The sequence below is a fragment of the Mustela nigripes genome, chromosome 3, assembly GCF_022355385.1.
Source record: "Mustela nigripes isolate SB6536 chromosome 3, MUSNIG.SB6536, whole genome shotgun sequence".
NCBI classification, from domain to species: Eukaryota; Metazoa; Chordata; class Mammalia; order Carnivora; family Mustelidae; genus Mustela; species Mustela nigripes.
In genome coordinates this window covers 3,727,734-3,747,442 of record NC_081559.1, presented here as the reverse complement: position 1 = coordinate 3,747,442, position 19,709 = coordinate 3,727,734, and the positions used below count along the sequence as shown (strand labels likewise).

At 38.8% G+C, this 19,709-nt stretch overlaps 1 protein-coding gene across 5 annotated transcripts in view; it reads left to right on the top strand.

The window, feature by feature from the left end:
* STAT4 (signal transducer and activator of transcription 4) overlaps window positions 1-19,709 on the top strand; it is a 100,099-nt gene that overhangs the window by 55,450 nt on the left and 24,940 nt on the right. For all 5 annotated transcript variants that reach the window (XM_059393082.1, XM_059393084.1, XM_059393083.1 and 2 more), the window contains 7 exons: window positions 6,084-6,182; window positions 8,265-8,357; window positions 9,244-9,322; window positions 12,639-12,724; window positions 14,568-14,719; window positions 17,064-17,222; window positions 17,936-18,028. In XM_059393082.1, coding sequence (XP_059249065.1) covers window positions 6,084-6,182; window positions 8,265-8,357; window positions 9,244-9,322; window positions 12,639-12,724; window positions 14,568-14,719; window positions 17,064-17,222; window positions 17,936-18,028 — 761 coding nt within the window. The remainder of the gene's footprint in view (window positions 1-6,083; window positions 6,183-8,264; window positions 8,358-9,243; window positions 9,323-12,638; window positions 12,725-14,567; window positions 14,720-17,063; window positions 17,223-17,935; window positions 18,029-19,709) is intronic.

The following is a 19,709-nucleotide window of genomic DNA, read 5'->3' as shown; positions in this document are numbered from 1 at the left end:
GAATGAAGGAGGTTCTTTTGAGCAAGACTTCTCATATCCTTTACCTCTGATTCTGGTACTCCTTGGACCATTTGGGAGAAGAAAAGCAGATGAACTTGTCCCTCTTTAGTGATGAGTCAAAATTAGAAATTAGATGGAAGGGTAGAAGAAGAGGAGTTTGAAGGAAAGCCAAAAAATTCAGCATAAAGCAGCAGCAAGAACAAAACAGCATATTTATTAATTCTAAGACACCTTTTTGTCAGCATTTTAATCTCTGAAATGAAATTGCATCATATAATCAATAGCATCTCTTACTTATTGTGGCAAACACAATGTCGTTGTCATTGCCTGTGATGTGAAATTGGGTCACAGCTCTTCGTGTTGTTGTCTCTTCAGTTGAGTGATGTGCACTGTTGGCGTAGCATATGTTGAGTTTAATTGCTGTTTAAAGTGTCGTCAGTATAATAGTGCTTTAGGATTGAAACAAACAGCTATCATGTATGCAGAACGGGGTAGGAACAGATCAGCAGGGTATAAATTTGATATTTGTTAAGCAAATTATTTGTCACTGGATAGATGATCCTAAATTCCATATTTTCATGGAAAATAACAGTAAAGTGCTTTATAGGATGTAAGAAAGGAAGAAAGATGCACATGGGTAGAAGTTGTGTAATATTTTATTAGTGAGATTCATGCAAAAGAATTTCCTATCATACACAAAGCAACAGTGGCAAGAGAAATTGCCCAATTCCTCACAATAGGTGAACGAAATCTCAGTGCGGCAGAAAGCTAGAGTAAATGAATCATGCATTGCAAGGAATTATCTTGAAGATGTATGATATCCATTTATCAGAAATTTCCTGCTGATTTGGAACAGAATGCACTTAACATCCAGCATGATGCCGTTGCAGACAAAGTTCAATATGTGTTCAATCAAATAAGCAATGCCTGAGATGGGAATTTGCTTTCTTTGAGGAGACTTAGAATTACACTGTCGATGCAAACAGATCTTTAAAGGGATCAAGAGTATGAGTTTGATTTATGATAAGCGCTGTGTCACTGAAATCTTATACCTGCCAATTGCTGAAGTTACTGCCGTATTTAATTTAATTTAAGCAATGTCCTTCTTCTAAATGCATAGTGATATGGTGGTTAATCATGATGACATGACTAGGCCAGTACAGTCCCTCCCTGTTTCTGTCAGCAAACCATTTGAGGACCACTTGCAGAAGGAGTGTGAGTCCTGGTTCTTGCCTGAGAATTTTCTATTAAGAACTTCTGGTAAGATCAAGAAAGCGACAGTGTCAAAACTTACAGGATGGAGACAGTAGATCTGCACACTTAAAAGAAATACCAGCTCATCAACATTCTTGATGTCCCAGAAGACATTATTTTATGGAAAAATATGAATTCCAATGAAGTTTCAGAAAATTTGAATTCTAAGTATGTGCAGGAGTTTCAGGAATACATTAACCAATTTACTTCACAGGTATTTACCCTTTTTATATATGCATAGTACTGCTATGTGATTTTAAATATTTATATCTCTGTAGAAATAAATCCCACCCTTTCAGTAAGTATAAGATAAAAATTCCAAGTGATAAAAGGCATTATGTCATAGTTTATATTTTTGCTTCAAAGCTAAGAGAATCATTAAAGTTCAGTTCATGGAAATGGAAGGTTTGACTCACTAGCAATATATAAGTCTGTGTGTGACAGCACCACAAGGAGAAAAATCCACAGAATAGATTTCAATATATCTCTTTCAATAACTTATAAAATTAATCAGGAAAAAAATCCACAAGGATGCATAAATTTGAACAAAACAATGAGCAAACGGGTTAATGAGCCTGTATAAGACATTTGCACCGAACAGAGTTTGCGTTCTCCACGAGCTTTGGAAAGGTCCGGAACCTGGGCCACAGAGCAAGTCTCAGTGGTTGAAGTTACTCAGAACATCTATTCTGATGAGAATGTTTAAATCTGTTAAAAAACATTGGTTGGGGGGGTGGTCTGGGTGGCTCAGTCGGCAGCACCTGATTCTGGTATTGGCTCAGGTCATGGTCTCAGGGTCGTTAAGATGGAGCCCTACATCAGGCTCCGTGCTGGGCGTGGAGCCTGCTTAAGATTCTCTCTCTCCCTCTCTCTCTGCTCGTAATGCCCCACTCAAGCACTCACTCTCTCTCTCTCTCTCTTTCTTGCTAAAATAAAATAAATAAATATAATCCTTTTTAAAAAAATGCTTAAAAAAACAGAGAAGTAGAAAACCCCTATGTTTGGAAATTAACCAATGCATTTCTAAATAGGACTTAGGATGAATTTAAAACTCTGATGGCTGGGGCGCCTGGGTGGCTCAGTGGGTTAAGCCGCTGCCTTCGGCTCAGGTCATGATCTCAGGGTCCTGGGATCGAGTCCCGCATCGGGCTCTCTGCTCAGCAGGGAGCCTGCTTCCCTCTCTCTCTCTCTGCCTGCCTCTCCATCTACTTGTGATTTCTCTCTGTCAAATAAATAAATAAAATCTTTAAAAAAATAAATAAAAAATAAATAAAACTCTGATGGAAGCTAGATGTTAGATAAGGGAGAAAATGTTACCGATATGCACACAAGATATGATTTGTGTATGTAGAAAATTCAAGAGAGTCTACGGATAAATTGTTAGAATTGTTAAGAGATATTAAAAACACATTAGAGTCAATAAGAGTTTAGCAAATTTTCTAGTTTCAAAATCAATATATGGGTGTCAAATATATTTCCACATGCCAGCAAAAACAATTAAGAAAGAAAGACACTATTTATTCTGTTGTCAAAATACCAATTATATGGAAATAAACCTAACAAAAAATGTGTAAAATCCCCATAGATAATTATAATGCTTAATAGAGAGACATTAGAGAAGACCCCAATAAATGGATTAGAATGCAATTATAAAGATGCCAAGTCCCCCAAACGTATCTAAAGATAGAGTGCCATTCAGATTCTCAGTGTGGTTATATACGTGTGCAGGCTGACAAGCTTGTCTTCAAGTTTATATGGAAATGCAAAGAAATTTATTCTAGATGACATCAAAATTTATTATAAAGGTCTAGTAATTAAAATAAGCTGTTGACACAACAGAGGTAGAATTCTAAGATGGAATGGAGTCCAGAAGCAAAACCATCCATGTGTGGACCTCGACTTATCAAAGAAGTGGCCCAACAGAGCCTGGCGAAAAAACAGAATGTTCAATAAATATCGTCAGAGCTGTGTATCCATACAGAAAATGTGAAAAGGACCCACTCATTATTCTCAAGCTCCAAGTGAGGTACAGCGAAAGGCATCACTATAAAGACTTAGCAGGAAAAAAAACACAACCTCTATGACTGCAGGTTAGGGAAGGATTTTGTAAGCCATAAAAAGCACTAACCATAAAGGGAAGAAGTAATAAATTTGACTTCACTAAAATAGAAACTTCTACTCATTGCCATTTGGGAAAAGACAAGCAACAGGGCAGAAGATATAAGCACTACACATGCATGAGACAAGACAGACACACAACAGAAAATGTACAGTTTTCCTCTCTCGGGTGTTCTCGCCTCCTACCAACTCAAACTCAGGGGAGTTTTGTTTTGTTTTGTTTTGTTTAGGTTTGGTTTTGGTTTTGGCAGCTTTTTTTTTTTTTTTTTTTGAGGTTCATATACATGGTAACAGAAAGGTGAACATGAGTACACCTTTGATATTTACGAAAATAAAAAGCACTAATTTGGTTTTGAATATAAGGATCAATTTTCTGTAAGCAGTTTTTGTCTCATACATTTAAGGGACGAACTAAGTTAGGAAAAATGTGCAAAAAAGGTAAAAAGATAGCCTAGATGAACACGATGGTGCTCTGTGCTCTGGACAAGGCAGAAAAATGAATAGTTTAACCTTCTAAGATGTGAGGGGAAGCTGAATCTGAAAGGGAAGGTAAACACTGCAAGTAGAAAAGGAAAAGCAAAATGTGCACAACAGAGCTGAGAACTGTAGAAAGATGGTATCTGAATGATCATGGAAAAGCTCCTACGATGGTGAGAAAAACAAGGACAAGGAATGGTGATTCTGGGGTCTTAGAGAAACTCCAGATCTTGGACGGGAGGGAAGAGGAGTTTTCAAATTTACTCAAGGAACAGAGCCTCCAAAGGAGCCCCAGAAGAAACTTTATTTTTAACAATGGAATATTTACAAAATAAGGGCAAAATGAGAAGACATCGTTTTTCTTGGGAAGTTGAATAGAAGGTATATGGAAAACATCAGTAGATAGGAAAATTAACAACAGGAACAAATTCTTCTAACTAGAGAGAATCTGAAATTGTCAGCATGCAGAAATGGGAAATTTGGTATCTCTGCTTAATAAAAAGGATCATTTTAATTTCTATACCTTATGAGCTTCTGTCAATTCATTTTTATTTTTTGGAGCTTTCAGATTCAAGAGGGAAAGTAGAGTTTTGAAGGCTGTAGAATATGGAAGAGCGGGAACTCAGAAGCTTGGTGTTGATACCCTCATTTTATGAATAGAAGTCATAAGTAATGTGCATCATCGAATAAAATTGTGGCAGCAGTGAACATCATAAAAATGTTTACAACCTCATTTCTTCCCTTGAAAGGCCTTTTACTTTGTCTCTTCCAGTCCCGTCTCATGTTGCTACAAAAGTTGGGTATTCATCTTTTCTGATGGAGGCATAATACTCCATAGTGTATATGGACCACATCTTCCTTATCCGTTCGTCCCTTGAAGGGCATCTTGGTTCTTTCCACAGTTGGGCGACCATGGCCATTGCTGCTATAAACATTGGGGGTACAGATGGCCCTTCTTTTCACTACATCTGTATCTTTGGGGTAAATACCCAGGAGTGCAATTGCAGGGTCATAAGGAAGTTCTATTTTTAATTTCTTGAGGAATCTCCACACTGTTCTCCAAAGAGGCTGCACCAACTTGTATTCCCACCAACAGTGGAAGAGGGTTCCCCTTTCTCCACATCCTCTCCAACACATGTTGTTTCCTGTTTTGTTAATTTTGGCCATTCTAACTGGTGTAAGGTGATATCTCAATGTGGTTTTAATTTGAATCTCCCTGAGGGCTAATGATGATGAACATTTTTTCATGTGTCTGATAGCCATTTGTATGTCTTGATTGTCTTGATATTCCTCCTTTTGATTCATTGTTAATTTTCCGCTTTATGGGTCGTTATTTCATTGTTTCTCTTACTGACCCGTTTGACCATTTTGTAGATTATTAGCATGTCTTTCAGAGAGGAGAGGACAGGAGAGGGGAGGGAAAATAAATAAATGTGTTTGTCTATACTTACTAAGCTTCCTATTTACCCCGGCTTGGAAAAGCTCAATTAACAAAGACATTTAACACTACTGACTAAAAGGATGGTGGTGTTGGGATTAGCCCTATAACCCAAAACAACTGAAACACCTACAGGGTCTTGGCAGTTGAGGTAAATTAGTGCCTGGGGTTCTCAGTGCTGGACACAATGGCAGCTGTGGGCAGTACCTGCTCCTCCTGAAGGGATTACAATATGTGACTTACACAGCACATCTAGCGCCTGAATTAAACCCGCAGGCTGCCAGTTTCCAAAGTCTGCACCATTTGCATGGGTAATAAATGTATATGCTTAGATCTGAGAAAAATATTGTTGCTGAAATGTGTGTAGCCTCACTCTAGTAAATTCGTAGAGTTATAATCTAGTTGACATAAACAACACCAAACAGGGACCAAAAGAATGCTTTAAGTATACCATCAAGTACAGAGTTAGCAAGTGAACAGCTGGGACCACCCTGGTTCCTAATAATTTACAAAGAAGTAACTCTTTTACCTAAAACCTATCCTAAGCCTAAAATAAATGGATCCTCCCGAGTGTGTGTTCAGGGCCTTTTCTACAGAGGTGTTCAAGAATTATTTTTAATTTACTCCGCATGAGTTTCACAATCTAGGTTTCTGTGGCTTTAGAAGACACTGTTGAAACAAATCCCAAATAATTTCATATGTTTTTTGAGGGATTATTTTTTCTTTATGAGTAGTGATGTTTTCATATGATGTTTATATTTAAGCTTTTATGTTTGTTTTTCTGACTTTTTTCTAGGGAAAATTTCATGGCAATCCAATGCACGTAGCTGTGGTTATTTCAAACTGTTTAAGGGAAGAGAGAAGAATATTGGCTGCAGCCAATATGCCCGTTCAGGTAATATTTTCTGAACTTGTGGTCTTGTTATCTCCCTGAACTCAATTTTTCTGAAACAGAAATTCTTATCTTCTTCCCAGACGTTACCTATGTTAATGGTGCCACTATCCTCCAATACACTTGGAATCAAGGTCGTTGAGTAATTCCTTTTCTCTGCCTCCATACTGAGCTAATTACCAAGGCTTTCTGGAGTTTGTTTCTGAAATCCTATCTATAAATTCTTTTCTCTTTCTATTGGTTCCACTCTGGTCCATGGTCTTACAGTACCAGTTGAGGGATGAAGTTCACTGCCTCCTGGCTGAAGTCCCAGCTCCATGTGGACTTTGCTTCCTTCAGCAGGATTATCCTCAGGGGTCGATCTTTGTCAAAACCTTCTATGGCTCTGGACTTCTACTCCCCACCACCCGGAAACTATACACACAAAATTTTATCTGATGAAAATTCCATAAATACTTGCTTGTTGTTTGTTTCAATGTACTTTGCCCTGCCCTATTTTAGATTATATTTTGTCATACTATCCTCAATGAATTCAGAGCTTCCATCAAAGAAAGACTAACAGAGGGAATCAATTAAGTCCTTGGGAATACTTTTTCAGTTAGTCCTTATAAAAAGGGAGAGTATGTAAGTAATCAATTTCTAGATGATGTTCTCCATAACTTAGTAAATCATATACTATATGTATATCAATACTGTATTTATTTTTAAAGGTCCCAGGAAAATATCTTTTTTTGAGCTGTTAAAATTTTTAGACTTAGCTATTTTCACATTATGGCTGTTTTTGGAGAAATACAGAATTTTAATAATTCACTCTTCTTATTTTTTACATAAAGGATAATATTTTTAATTTAAAATATATAAATATAAATTAAATATTAATTAAATATAGAAAATATGTTTAAAATATAGTGCTTCTACGGTAAATTTAGTTTGATTCAGTACATTTTGGGTAAAAATTAAGATGCTATTACTACTAACATATGATATTCTCATTTATATACTCAGCTATCCTTTTCTATATCCCTCTTTTCCTCAGTCATTTTAGTGTGTGTGTGTGGTAGGGGGGTATTGTCTTCAAATATCAGGTATCAGTCAAATTAGAAACTACATACAATCTGCCAATATGACATACTACCACGAGAGACGCACTGGTGTGTTAATTTTAAAACTTCAAACCAATATACAAACGTATGGGAGCATATATATGGGAGGGGGAGTTGTAACTATTTTTCTATCTGAAGAATGCGGTGTAGTTGGAAGAACACTTGACTGGTAGCCACGCACATTGCTTCTGCTTGAGGTTGCACTCCTGATTTGTTTAGTCAAGTCATCAGGCTTTCTAAACCGTAGCTCTTCACCCAACTCTAAGGCAAAAGGGTTGCCGATATTCTAACTCTCATTTTGGTATCTATGTGGCTTGATATCTAAGGAGCACATCAGTGTCTCTATATCTAAGGAACACTCAATGTTAGATTATTTGAATGGCCAAGAAATGGTGCATGGAAATGTTGGTTAGCCTTTCTATTTAACTGGGCTAATATTTTTAGATATTCTTTAGTGAACAACTTTTGTTCCAGTGTAGAAGTAAATCTCATCCCAGCAAAGTCAACATCCCTAATTCTGAATTTAAGTCCAATTTAATGTAGCTTCACTATACTCATTTTTAACTTACATTTATTCATTTTAGGGAATTTCAAAAGTAACATAGGTCTGTTATAGAAAATTAGGAAAGAAAGTTTAAGCCATAAAATCATCTGTAATTTCACTTACCTATTGATAATGTTTTGGTGTGTGTGTTCTTCCATATGTACTTAGTTTGCATGTCTATGCGTATATCTATATCTGTATCTGTTAGGAAGAGGACTCATAAATGTGTGGTGTTTTTATAACTTGCTCTATTTCTTAACAACTTAATGCTACTTTAAATGTCATTAAATTTTTTTTCCAAAGTATTCTTTTTAATGGCTTTATAGTATTCCATACCCTATAAATCCAAGCCTCAGTTCAAAGTGTACCACATATACTACATTTATCATAAGCTTGTTTTATTGACATCACTGAGATTTCAAAACATTCTTTCCCCAGGGTCCTCTGGAGAAATCCTTACAAAATTCTTCAGTTTCAGAAAGGCAGAGGAATGTGGAACACAAAGTGGCTGCCATTAAAAATAGTGTACAGGTGAGTGATCGCACAGAAACCTAGCAAGGCTAACTGTGGCCTCCAGACATCTAACTGCACCCAAAGTTAGCTCTTACAGAAATCACAGGACAATCTGATAATAAAATAACTCTCTCTCACTCACTGTGTTCATATTAGAAAAGATTTTGGGGGGAAGCTTTTCAGCTTTAGTTGACTAGAGACTGGGCCTACCCACCAAGCTCCAAGCCTCTAAACCTTTACACTGTAAATCTCTGTGTGTCTTCATCTGGAAACGTGAGGATGACCAGCATCACAGGATTGTTGGGAAGGACTGCATGCGATAGTCGAAGATATGCCGTTAGCCCAGATCTTGGCACGTAGTACCTGTTAGAAGCAGAGAGACATCACCAGGTTTGGAGAGAAGAGCAAAGTGAAACCTCAAAATAAAAACAAATAGGACATACAGAGGAAGCATAGATATTTCTCTAAGAAGCAGAGAAGGGATAAAAATGTAGACTGAATTACCATAAACCACAGCAGAATAGAATAGAGTGAAAAGATAATTGGTACATTCATGCAGAGTTGTATGGAACTAAAAGGTGAAAGGTATCCATAGTCTCCGGCCAAAAAAAGACATTTGTAACATCATTTGGAACTAAATGAGAAGTAACGGGCAAGATGCCGCAAGATTTCCAAATGATCAGGAAGAGCAAGTGGAAAAGCAGATTTAGCCTAGTTCTTGTTCTTCGGGGCTATTCAGCCTTTGTGGCCATTAGTCTTTAGAAACGTGGGCTTTGCATGCTTGGGCCAGCTCGTGACTGGAGGCCAGAAGCACCAAACAGTGTCCTTTGAAAGACTGATGATGATGTTTTGTTGACACACTTAATTAGAACAACAGAGTGAGTGTGTTTTCTTTTATAAAAAGATGACAGAACAAGACACCAAGTATTTAGAAGACCTGCAGGATGAATTTGACTACAGGTACAAAACAATTCAGACAATGGGTAAGTTTTTGCTTCATCTTTAATTCTCACTTAGGACATAAAGACGACATGACTGGGATTTCCCTTCATACTGACAACGCTGATAAATTGATCTGATTCCCTAAGGGAAGTTCTCTTGCTTTCGTCCTGAAGAGAGAGTGCGGGGGAGGAGTGTTTTGCTTCCTCCTTCTCCCCATATAATGTATGTTTTTTTAATCGACCAATTCAAAATAAATTGTAAAGCTCATGAGAAGTCATTCCTACTTGGTCACACATCTCCAAAAACTAAAAACATTCTCCGTAGAATCAAAATATCATTATCACGACTAAGAAAAGTAATGATAGTTGCCTAGTATAATCAGGAAATTACTAACGTCATACTTACATGGATTTTTTAGATATAATTTTTAAGATCATCTGGCTGGCTCAGTCCATAGGGCCCACAACTCTTGATCTCAGTTCATGAGTTCAAGCCCTACACTGCTTTGTTTTTTTTAATTTATTTTCAGCATAACAGTATTCATTATTTTTGCACCACACCCAGTGCTCCATGCAATCCGTGCCCTCCCCAATACCCACCACCTGGTTCCCCCAACCTCCCACCCCCGCCCCTTCAAAACCCTCAGATTGTTTTTCAGAGTCCATAGTCTCTCCTACATTGCTTTTAAAGAAGATTTTAAAGATTATAAGTAGAAATGTGATTCACTATAGGAAATTTGGAAAAAAGAAAAGGGAATTAAAAAATAAAAAATCATGAAAAATTCCACTATCTGCTGATAAACAAATTGTTAGTATATCTTCTTCCATCCTTTTTCCTATACATTTAATCACATGTATATCTATTTATTTACCAAAAAAAAACCCTGAAATAACCCTTTACATAGTTTTGTATATTGCACTCTTAAGTTTTATTTTAAGTATTTTCTCATATCATAAAAAAATCTCAAAGACATAATTTCAGTAATTATATAAATGTCAAAATGTAAGGAAACGGCAATTGTTTGACTCTATCTTTGTGATTAGACATTGAGTTCGTTTACAAGTAGATTTTTTTTTTAAAAAATGGGAAGAAAAGGAAAAATAATGGAAAGAAAGAATGAGAATATTTACAAGGTCTAAAATTTATAAGTAATAGGATTGATCTTTTGAAGTGTGTTGCCATTCGTGGGACAGAGAAATTCCAATTAGATCGAGATCAGCTAATAGGATTATACCAATGTTCGTTTGCTGGCTGCAATAATTGCCCTACGCTTATGTAAGATATTAGAAGAAGCCAGGTAAAGGGCAGATGGGCACTCTACTCTTTTTGCAACCCTTTTGTAATTCTAAACTTATTTTAAAATAATTTTTAAAAACAATTGGGATAGAAATATTTTATTTTCAGAAGCATCTTTAATTATTGAAATGTTAGCTTAACATTTACTCAGAAGGAAGTGTGAATGATTGTGACCAAGTGCTTAACATTCACCTTGAGATTTAAAGGCGAGGATATTAGGTTAGGAATCTTGCTTGGCGTAGGTGGGGGGTGATGTGCTCTCCTGGCATCTTCAGGATTTACTGACTCCTGGGAAATGATATTTAAAATGTTCGTAGTTGTGGACCACCTGGGTGGCTCAGTCAGTTAAGTGAACAACTCTTGATTTTCTCTGATCATGATCTCGGCGAGGTCATGAGATTGAGTTCTGAGTAGAGCAGAGTCAGCTTGTCCCTCCCCCTTCCCCTTTCTCCCTTCCCCTGCTCTCTCTCTCAAACAAATAATAATCCTTAATAATAAGGATTAATAGGGGTGCCTGGGTGGCGCCAGGGTCCTGGGATCAAGCCCCGCTTGGGTTCTCTGCTCCGCAGGGAGCCTGCTTCCCACAACACCCCCCGCCCTCTGCCCACCTCTCTGGCTTGTTGTGATCTCTGGTTGTCAAATAAATAAATCTAAAAATAATAATAACAATAAGGATTAATAATTTAATCCTTAATCCTTTAATAATCCTTAAGTGTTCATAGTTGCTTTTGTGTAGAATTTTTCCCTTCAGAAAAATGGCACAAACATGGGTTCCTCAGATTATCAGAGGGGTCCGTGATCCTAAAAAGGTTTAGAACTGCCCATTTCACCAAGCACTAAAGTCCATTGAAAGCTGTCTCACCCCAAATCTCATATATGAACCACCAATTTAAGAAGTAAAATATAAACAAATACATTAAACAATAAAATCACTTTGGACTTAACATATGACAATTAGAGTTACATTACTATGATCAGTGCCCATGAACATTACGAAGAATAAAAATCTCATTCTGTCACTAACATCAACAAGTATTTATTTTGTTGACTTTAAGTGAAATGAAATGTTTTAAGTGAAATAAAAGACACATGGGAAACAAGTTATATCTCGCTGGTGAAGACTGAAAATTATTAGCTAATGAAGCTTTGAGTTTATAAAAGGCTATATGAACCAGATTTTACTACATGTGGGATCCAAGAATTTGCAAATTTGTGAATTAATACAACCAGGAATGATTTCCCAGAGGTCAGGGCTGCTTTGTGGAGAAGTTTGGCACAGTGTTGTTTCCCGGTTACTCAAGCCAGACCGGCATTTCCGACCTTCATTCTTCATGGACAGGAGGGTTGGTACAATCACTTGCTATATACCAGAAAAGTTTAAGATTCAAGTTAAAATATACAACGTTTATTCCACATCTCCCATTTAAGAGGATAAACCATTTGGGTTTTTTTTTTTTTTTTTTCAGTCAGAGATTTTTCTTTGCAATTCTTTCCGACTTCTAGTTTTACTGTGAGGCAAGATCATACTGCAAAAGAAAAAAGAGGGGGGGGGAGCAAAAGATCGAGTCTTTATTAGTTCATGAGAGTAAATGGATACAACTGCAACCCTTCCAGGCAGTTTTCCGTAATTCCTGGTGAGAAAGTAGAGCGGGAACAGTAGGTAAAGGGACCGGAGGAATCCACTATGATCTAATAATGGGCGCAAAGAAGGCCCTTTTCCTACTTAGGCCAACTAGCTAGGGTTATTGTCCGTGTAGAGGTACCTAAAAAGGAATGCATTTCAAAAACCTTTTAGCCCTCTCCCTACCCCAAACAGGAGCGTGGTGTGAAGACTGGTCTTCTGTCAAGGTCTGTAAGATAGAGATCTCCTCCCTGGCTCGCTTGGAGGTGATCCTCCTGGCAGATGAGCAAATAGGGACATATTCCAGGCTCTTCCACAAGGACCACATTTCATCTCTCATATCGTGGGACTTAAGGATGGGGGTTGCAGGAGGCTTGGCTTTCGGGGCAAAGAGCTTCGCCTGGGAGAGGGCTCAAAATCTCAACTCTTTTCCTTCACAGACCAGGGGGACAAGAACAACGCCCTGATGAATCAGGAAGTTTTAACTCTGCAAGAAATGCTTAACAGTCTTGACTTCAAGAGAAAGGTTAGTGGAGAACGTTACCTTGGCCTTGCCCACTGTTGTTTTCCTATATCTGCTCCCACTGAGAAGAATCAAGCTCTTGGGTTCGTTCAGGCCTGTTTAAGCTGAACGATAAGCGGTGGTGTTTCCAGGAAGAGTGCCGCACTGGCGGCCGTGCTCCCGTTCCCGAGCTTACGCAGCTGGGCTTCTTGCTTCATGCAGTGCGTTCCCTGTAGCGACCGTTAGCTTCAAGGCGAACATCTTACCCAGTTTTTACCTGCCCCTATTTCAGACATGACCATTTTAGTTTCTGTACTTACTATGCTGATACGGGTTCTACTACATGTAGAATTAAAATATTCCCTGGAAGCCACTAAAATTTTATTAGAAAAATCAGTGTTCCAGTTTCCACTCTGAAAAATGACCTGAGGCTACGTAATTGAATAGATTTCAGGATAGTTCATCGACAACCGAACATATTCAATCTAACCTCCTTTCAAAGAGCAGAGAAGGCTTTTACTGGCTCAGTGAAATATTTTAAAAGAGGGAAATCATTTCTATTTCAACTTTCTATCTCTCCTTGAAGTAAATGCAACTGAAATTTGAGCAGTCACTGATAAGTCAACAGTTTATTTCTAGAAGTTCAGCTTCATTTGTTGTGTAGGAATTTGTGTGAGCACAAATAAATGTAAAATTTATTTTCACCCTACATTATAAACTTCAACAGTTAGAAATCAGGTTTCTAAAATGCAAATAATTAATCCAAGATAGGCTTAATGCATTTATGTATAATAAATCTATGTTCTATGTTTTGTGCATGCTAAGAAATGCTTAGAAATAAGATTTTAAGACAGAAGGAACTTCAGAAATTATTTGGTCCAGTCACCTCATTGTATAGATCAGAAAACCAAGTTCCAGCAAAGTTAAGTGGTTTATCCCAATTCACATAGCTTGTCACAAAACCGGATAAGAATTCATACCTTCTAATCCTTAGGCCTTTAAAAATTAAACTTCTCCACTATGCCTTCCTCAACCCCAATAAATTACTTTTTTTTTAAGGATTTCATGTATTTATTTGACAGAGAGACAGTGAGAGAGGAAACAGAAGCAGGGGTAGTGAGAGAGGGAGAAGCAGACTTCCTGCCATGTAGGGATCCCTATGTGGGGCTCAGTCAAGGACCCTGGGAACATGATCCGAGCTGAAGACTGAGTCACCCAGGCACCCCCAGATAAAGTCCCTAAAAGACTAACATAGGAAGGCTCAAATTTTAATCAGTACATTTTAGAATAAATGCATATATTTCTAAGAATATAAATATAATTTATGTCTTTTTGAAAAGTGGAGATATGGACGTATGACTAGAAGATTCAATAATGACTCAGGAGTTATAAATTCAATGTATTTGCATTTACATTAGATGAGATTAAATGATATTATGGGATAATATGAGATTGTTAGCTGTGATCATGCGGCTTCCTTTAATAACCTTATTTAATTATAATTTCAAATTGAGGGGTGCCTGGGTGGCTCAGTGAGTTAAGCCTCTGTCTTCAGCTCAGGTCATGATACCAGGGTTCTGGGATCGAGCCCCACATCAGGCTCTCTGCTCAGAGACTCTCTGCCTGCTGCTCTGTCTACTTGTGATCTCTGTCTATCAAATAAATAAGTAAAATCTTTAAAAAAATGTTCAAATTGGAAGTAGGAAAAGGCAGTGCTCTGATAAATAGAAGGTAGTATTTGGTAAAATATTTGGTGAGAATGTTAACCTAGCCTTTATCCCCCAGGTCTGAGAAATAGTTTCGTGGGTTGAGTTATGAGTGACTTTGGTTGCATCTCAATCTTTTCAGTAGTCACCTTTGTTTTTAGGAAGCGCTCAATAAGATGACCCAAATCGTCAACGAGACGGACGCGTTGGTGAGCAGCGCGCTGATGGAGGAGCTGCGGGACTGGCAGAGGCGGCAGCAGATTGCCTGCATCGGGGGGCCGCTGCACAACGGGCTCGACCAGCTGCAGAATTGGTACAACGAACTGACTTTAGTTTCTAGTGAAAACCACAGGAAGTACAAAGCTTCAGTGTCGCTGAGCCAGAGAAGGCAGGCTGAGCCCAAAACATCAATTCATTCAGCTTATCGATGATTTATTAGCACCTGGGAACTGCCGTTGAGAACAAAGAGATGCATATGTATTTTTACTTTTATTCCCTTGGGGCCAAAAATAAAGCATCTCTAGAAATCTATAGCATGCATGCGAATTGCTTATTTCTCTCGCATAATATATTAACCTTAAAAGAGTCCAGTGAATTTTTGAAACCAGGAATGAACACAGCTTTCTATAAGGACATAAGAAACACTAGCTTTAAAAGCTTGAGAAAAGATATCTCAGTTTTTAAAGGCATATCTTTTTTTTTTTAAGATTTTATTTACTTATTTGACTAAGAGAGATCACAAGTAGGCAGAGAGGAAGGCAGAGAGACAGAGGAGGAAGCAGGCTCCCTGCCGAGCAGAGAGCCTGACGTGGGGTTCGATCCCAGGACCCTGGGATCATGACCCAAGCCGAAGGCAGAGGCTTTAACCTACTGAGCCACCCAGGTGCCCCTTAAAAGCGTATCTTAATTTTTTAAAAATATTTTATATTTATTTAACAGACAGAGATAGCAAGTAGGCGGAGAGGCAGGCGGGGGGTTGGGCAGGCTCTCTGCTCAGCAGAGACCCCTATGTGGGACTCAATCCCAGGACCCTGAGACCATGACCTGAACCGAAGGCAGAGGCTTTAACCCACTGAGCCACCCAGGCACCCCTTTAAAGGCGTATCTTAAGAAGTTGGAGTTGGGGCGCCTTGGTGGCTCAGTGGGTTAAAGCCTCTGCCTTCAGCTCGGGTCATGATCTCAGGGTCCTGGGATCGAGCCCCACATCGGGCTCTCTGCTCTGCGGGGAGCCTGCTTCTTCCTCTTTCTCTGCCTGCCTCTCTGCCTACTTGTGATCTCTCTGTGTCAAATAAATAAATAAAATCTTTAAAAAAAAAAAAAAGAAGTTGGAGTTAAACATTAGTTTTGTGTTTTCAGTACAGTGATTTATTTTTGTATTTAAATGAAAAATCTCAAGTGGCTTCTACTTCACGACATTCCCTGCGTGTGCACATGTGCAATCCTATGGTTACTATTCCTTGTATTACAAGAGAAAATGTGGGTAGGGTTTTCCTCAGCAATGCAAAATGAAAGTATGTGATTAAAAGAACACTTAGAAAAAAATAATGAAAAAGAAGGAAAATGTTCAGTTGAAATCTAAAATGCTTTCAAAGGGTACAAGTCAATACAGTGGAAACCTGTCCTAACTGGGACCGCTTGTGATGTGAGCTCTGCCCCGCGGGGCCCGCTTCTCAAGAACAGTAAGGACCTGGGCTCTTTCTAAAACCTACTGATTGTGCTTGGGGAGATGCTTTGATTCTCTAACCTCACTGTAATAATAAGCAGTAATATACATAATAAAAATAAAATATAATGCTAAAAATAAAATAATCAAAATAATAAACAACAAAGGAAGCAATCAAGAACTTGGCCCATGAAAGTGCTGATAGCCAAAGCAGTAGGCAGTGGGCAGAGGACAGGTCTTCCCATAGGACCATGTGGGGAGTAAACTTGTAAGTAGGAAGAGCTGCTGTCAGGGCCCGATGGACTTACCAAGTCTGTCCATATCGCACCGCCTCTCCAGCTGACAGTCGCTTGGGTGTCCGTCACAGACTGTCTCTTCCCCAGACTTTGGGCCCAAGTCCCCACCTCCACTTCTGAGGTGATATCACCACTTAGTGAGTCAGACTATGAGCCCATACGTTTCTCCAGACAGATTATTTTTGGTTAATACTTAGGATTTGTAAAACACACTTTGAAGGAGGGAGTCCATTTCTTACTGTTTTTATTCTTTAGTATTCTTACACCTAATACTCCTCATATCATGTACCTTTAAAGTTTTAAATTTGTTCTTTTTTACCCATTAATGAGGGTCACATTAATTAACGAGTACCACATCATTAACATCTACATGCTTAACAGACTTTTAAACAAACATTGAAAGGGATTCAGTTCCTGATGTTGACAAAATTTGATGAATGATGTCCATAACTACGGGTATAAATAACAAAACATTGGAAATATTTTCCATTTCCTATGTGCCATGCATCTTAGAGGGAAAAATGGATCAGGGAAGTAAGCATAAAGAACTGCCACTAACCTTTAATGAAATTAAGTGAATAACTCTCTTAATCGAATAATTATGTAATAATGTATTGCTTGCTAATGTGGTTAACAGTTAAAATGGTAGATTGGTAAGGGGGAAAGCTGTCCGCTGATGGTCCTTTGCTATTTGATAGCTTTACACTGTTGGCAGAAAGTCTGTTCCAGCTCAGAAGGCAACTGGAGAAATTAGAGGAACAGTCGACTAAAATGACATACGAAGGGGACCCCATTCCCATGCAAAGAGCACATCTGCTGGAAAGAGTCACCTTCTTGATCTACAGCCTTTTTAAGAAGTAAGTCAATTTAAATGCGTCACGGCAGCCTCAGTCCCACGGCGCTGCAAGGAGACGCTGGCTGGGGTTTCGGTGTTAAGGGGAAGGAAGGTGGGGACGTGTTGAACAGTGAGCCTCAGGGTGGAGTGACTAAAGCTTCAGAGAGTTCCAGAAACATTTCTGCTCTTCACTATTTATTCGGCACTTCTCCCAAAAACTGACTCAGTTTTCTACGCGCCAAGGACGACATCCAGCTGAAGTTCATTTTTCACATTTTAGAAAAGAAGATTTCAGTGATTTCTTCTTAAGTGCATATCCAAGAAAGGAAGGGTAGAGGCCATGTCTATGTGTATAAGCTCAGCTAAAGGAAAAAAAGAAGAAGAACAGTACCACGTACCAGAAATTCTAATACCCAGTTCAAAGATGGCATGAAATTAACTTTTTACTTTCTGTTTAGTATGATAAAAATAGGTTTTATTCTCGGCTCAAGTAGAACAATTAAGAATTACTTACTGTCGTTTATTAAGGGACGATCTTAAGTCATTTTTTCCATCTCCTGGTAATTATTTATGAGAAGTCTTTGGAAAGATTTGAGCTTAACGGGGATTTGAATATCTTAGAAGTGTAGAAAATTTGGATTTTTTAAGAGGACAGCATCCTGTTTCTCTGTGGTTTTCAGCCTGTCGATATTTTCAATGCTTTCAAATGACGTGCTTTATTTCCTTTTAATCTAGCTCATTTGTGGTTGAACGACAGCCATGCATGCCGACCCACCCCCAGAGACCGATGGTACTTAAAACTCTTATTCAGTTCACGGTCAAGCTAAGGTAGGCAGATCGTGCTCTATCTTTTCCTTTGCGGAGCCACAGCCACTGCATAAATAAGACCAATTTCTCACAGAGCGCCTCTCATTCAGCTCTTCTGTGTTAAGTGCCTCCTGCATGCCCAGCACTGAGCTATGGTAGATCCCCTCAGCAATGTTAATATCAGGGCCCCGCTTGGAGAGAACATGTCAGTAAGATGAGGACATGAGGGATTTTAGCGTGAGAGAATGGAATCGCAATGTCCGGCGTCGTGGGGTCGGTTGCTGGAAAGACTGACATGGGAGAAGGCTAGAGAGTCTGGAGAAGTCTTTGTGGTCGCTTGGAGGAAGGACCTTGGGGGAGGAACAGAGAGGGAAAGGAGAGTGGGACAGTAGGAGAGTGAGGCGACAGCAATAGTGACTTCCTGGTCTGTTTTGCAAGATGTTCCGCAGGGAGAAGTAGAATTGTGTAGACGGGGGACACAGTATGGAAGGCTTTGAATATCTTACCCAGGAAATAAAAGTGGCACATTCTTCGCCTGTGATTGCCCAGCAACTAGTTTATAGGATTTTCCTTGAAAACTCTCAATGCTGTAATCTTCCATGTATCCTACTAGGTGCCTGATTTAAAGACCTATGACTTTTGTGCGATTGTTGCTTTGTCTATGCATTTGATCCTTTTCATTAGCACGAGTAACCAAAACGTACCATTTTCCCTAATGACACTCAAAATCATGAATTTGAGCTTGAACTTTCAAAGATCTTCATCATTCATCAATCTCTAAGGCCCTCAAGCTTTAAATTCCTTATCACTGAGTCACCTTTGACCAGGACAAGAGGTGATGATGCTGAGGTAATGATTTAGGGCCCCACGATAGGTTCCTGATCCCCTATCACTATCAGAACTTTATTTTTATTTTTATTTCATTTTGTTAATCTCCATTTTATTGAGATGTAATTGACATACAGGACTATAGAAATTAAAGCTGTACAGCAGAATGACTTGGCTTACATAAACTGCAAAATGATTACTACGAAAAGTTTAGTTAACATCCATCACCTCAGAACTCCATTTTTAAAGGGAGAGCATTTTCCTTCAGTTTGCATTTTAAATATGTCACATGAAATTCTTAATCATTTCCTTTGCATGAATTCCACAGCAAGACTTAAGAACCAGGAACAAAAGCCAGAGGCCAGGTTCCCTCTTAAAATTTCATGATTTTCAAGAGTTGTTCATTCTTTATCCCCACATCTCTCTATAACCCAGAAGATAGTAACACTAAAGGGAAATAGGATAGAGGGGTGGTGGGCATCCTACATTTCCTGGAGGCACCCCCATTGGTGACACAATAAGTCTGAGAAGCTCTCCGGGACAAAAGGGGAGATGAGCAGAGATTGCACAGGCAGGAGTTCTGAGCGGAAGAGGCCCCCAAATGGGCCTCACCTTGCATGTTCTTTGAACTGATGACCAGGGGCATTGACCATTCGTCCCTGCTTTAGTGTTCCTGCTTTCCTCTTCCACCTGTCTGTTGGGTCCCTGTCCTCCACCTCTGTACCTTGTTCTCCACTGTCTTGGTAGATGATCTTAGTATTCATTGATAGATGACTTCGTATTCAAGATTTCCCCTAAAACCCCTTCCTACCATAGCATTCCATCTCCTATTTCAGAGGGAGGGGTGATATGGATCTCCCTTTAGTCAGCAGCA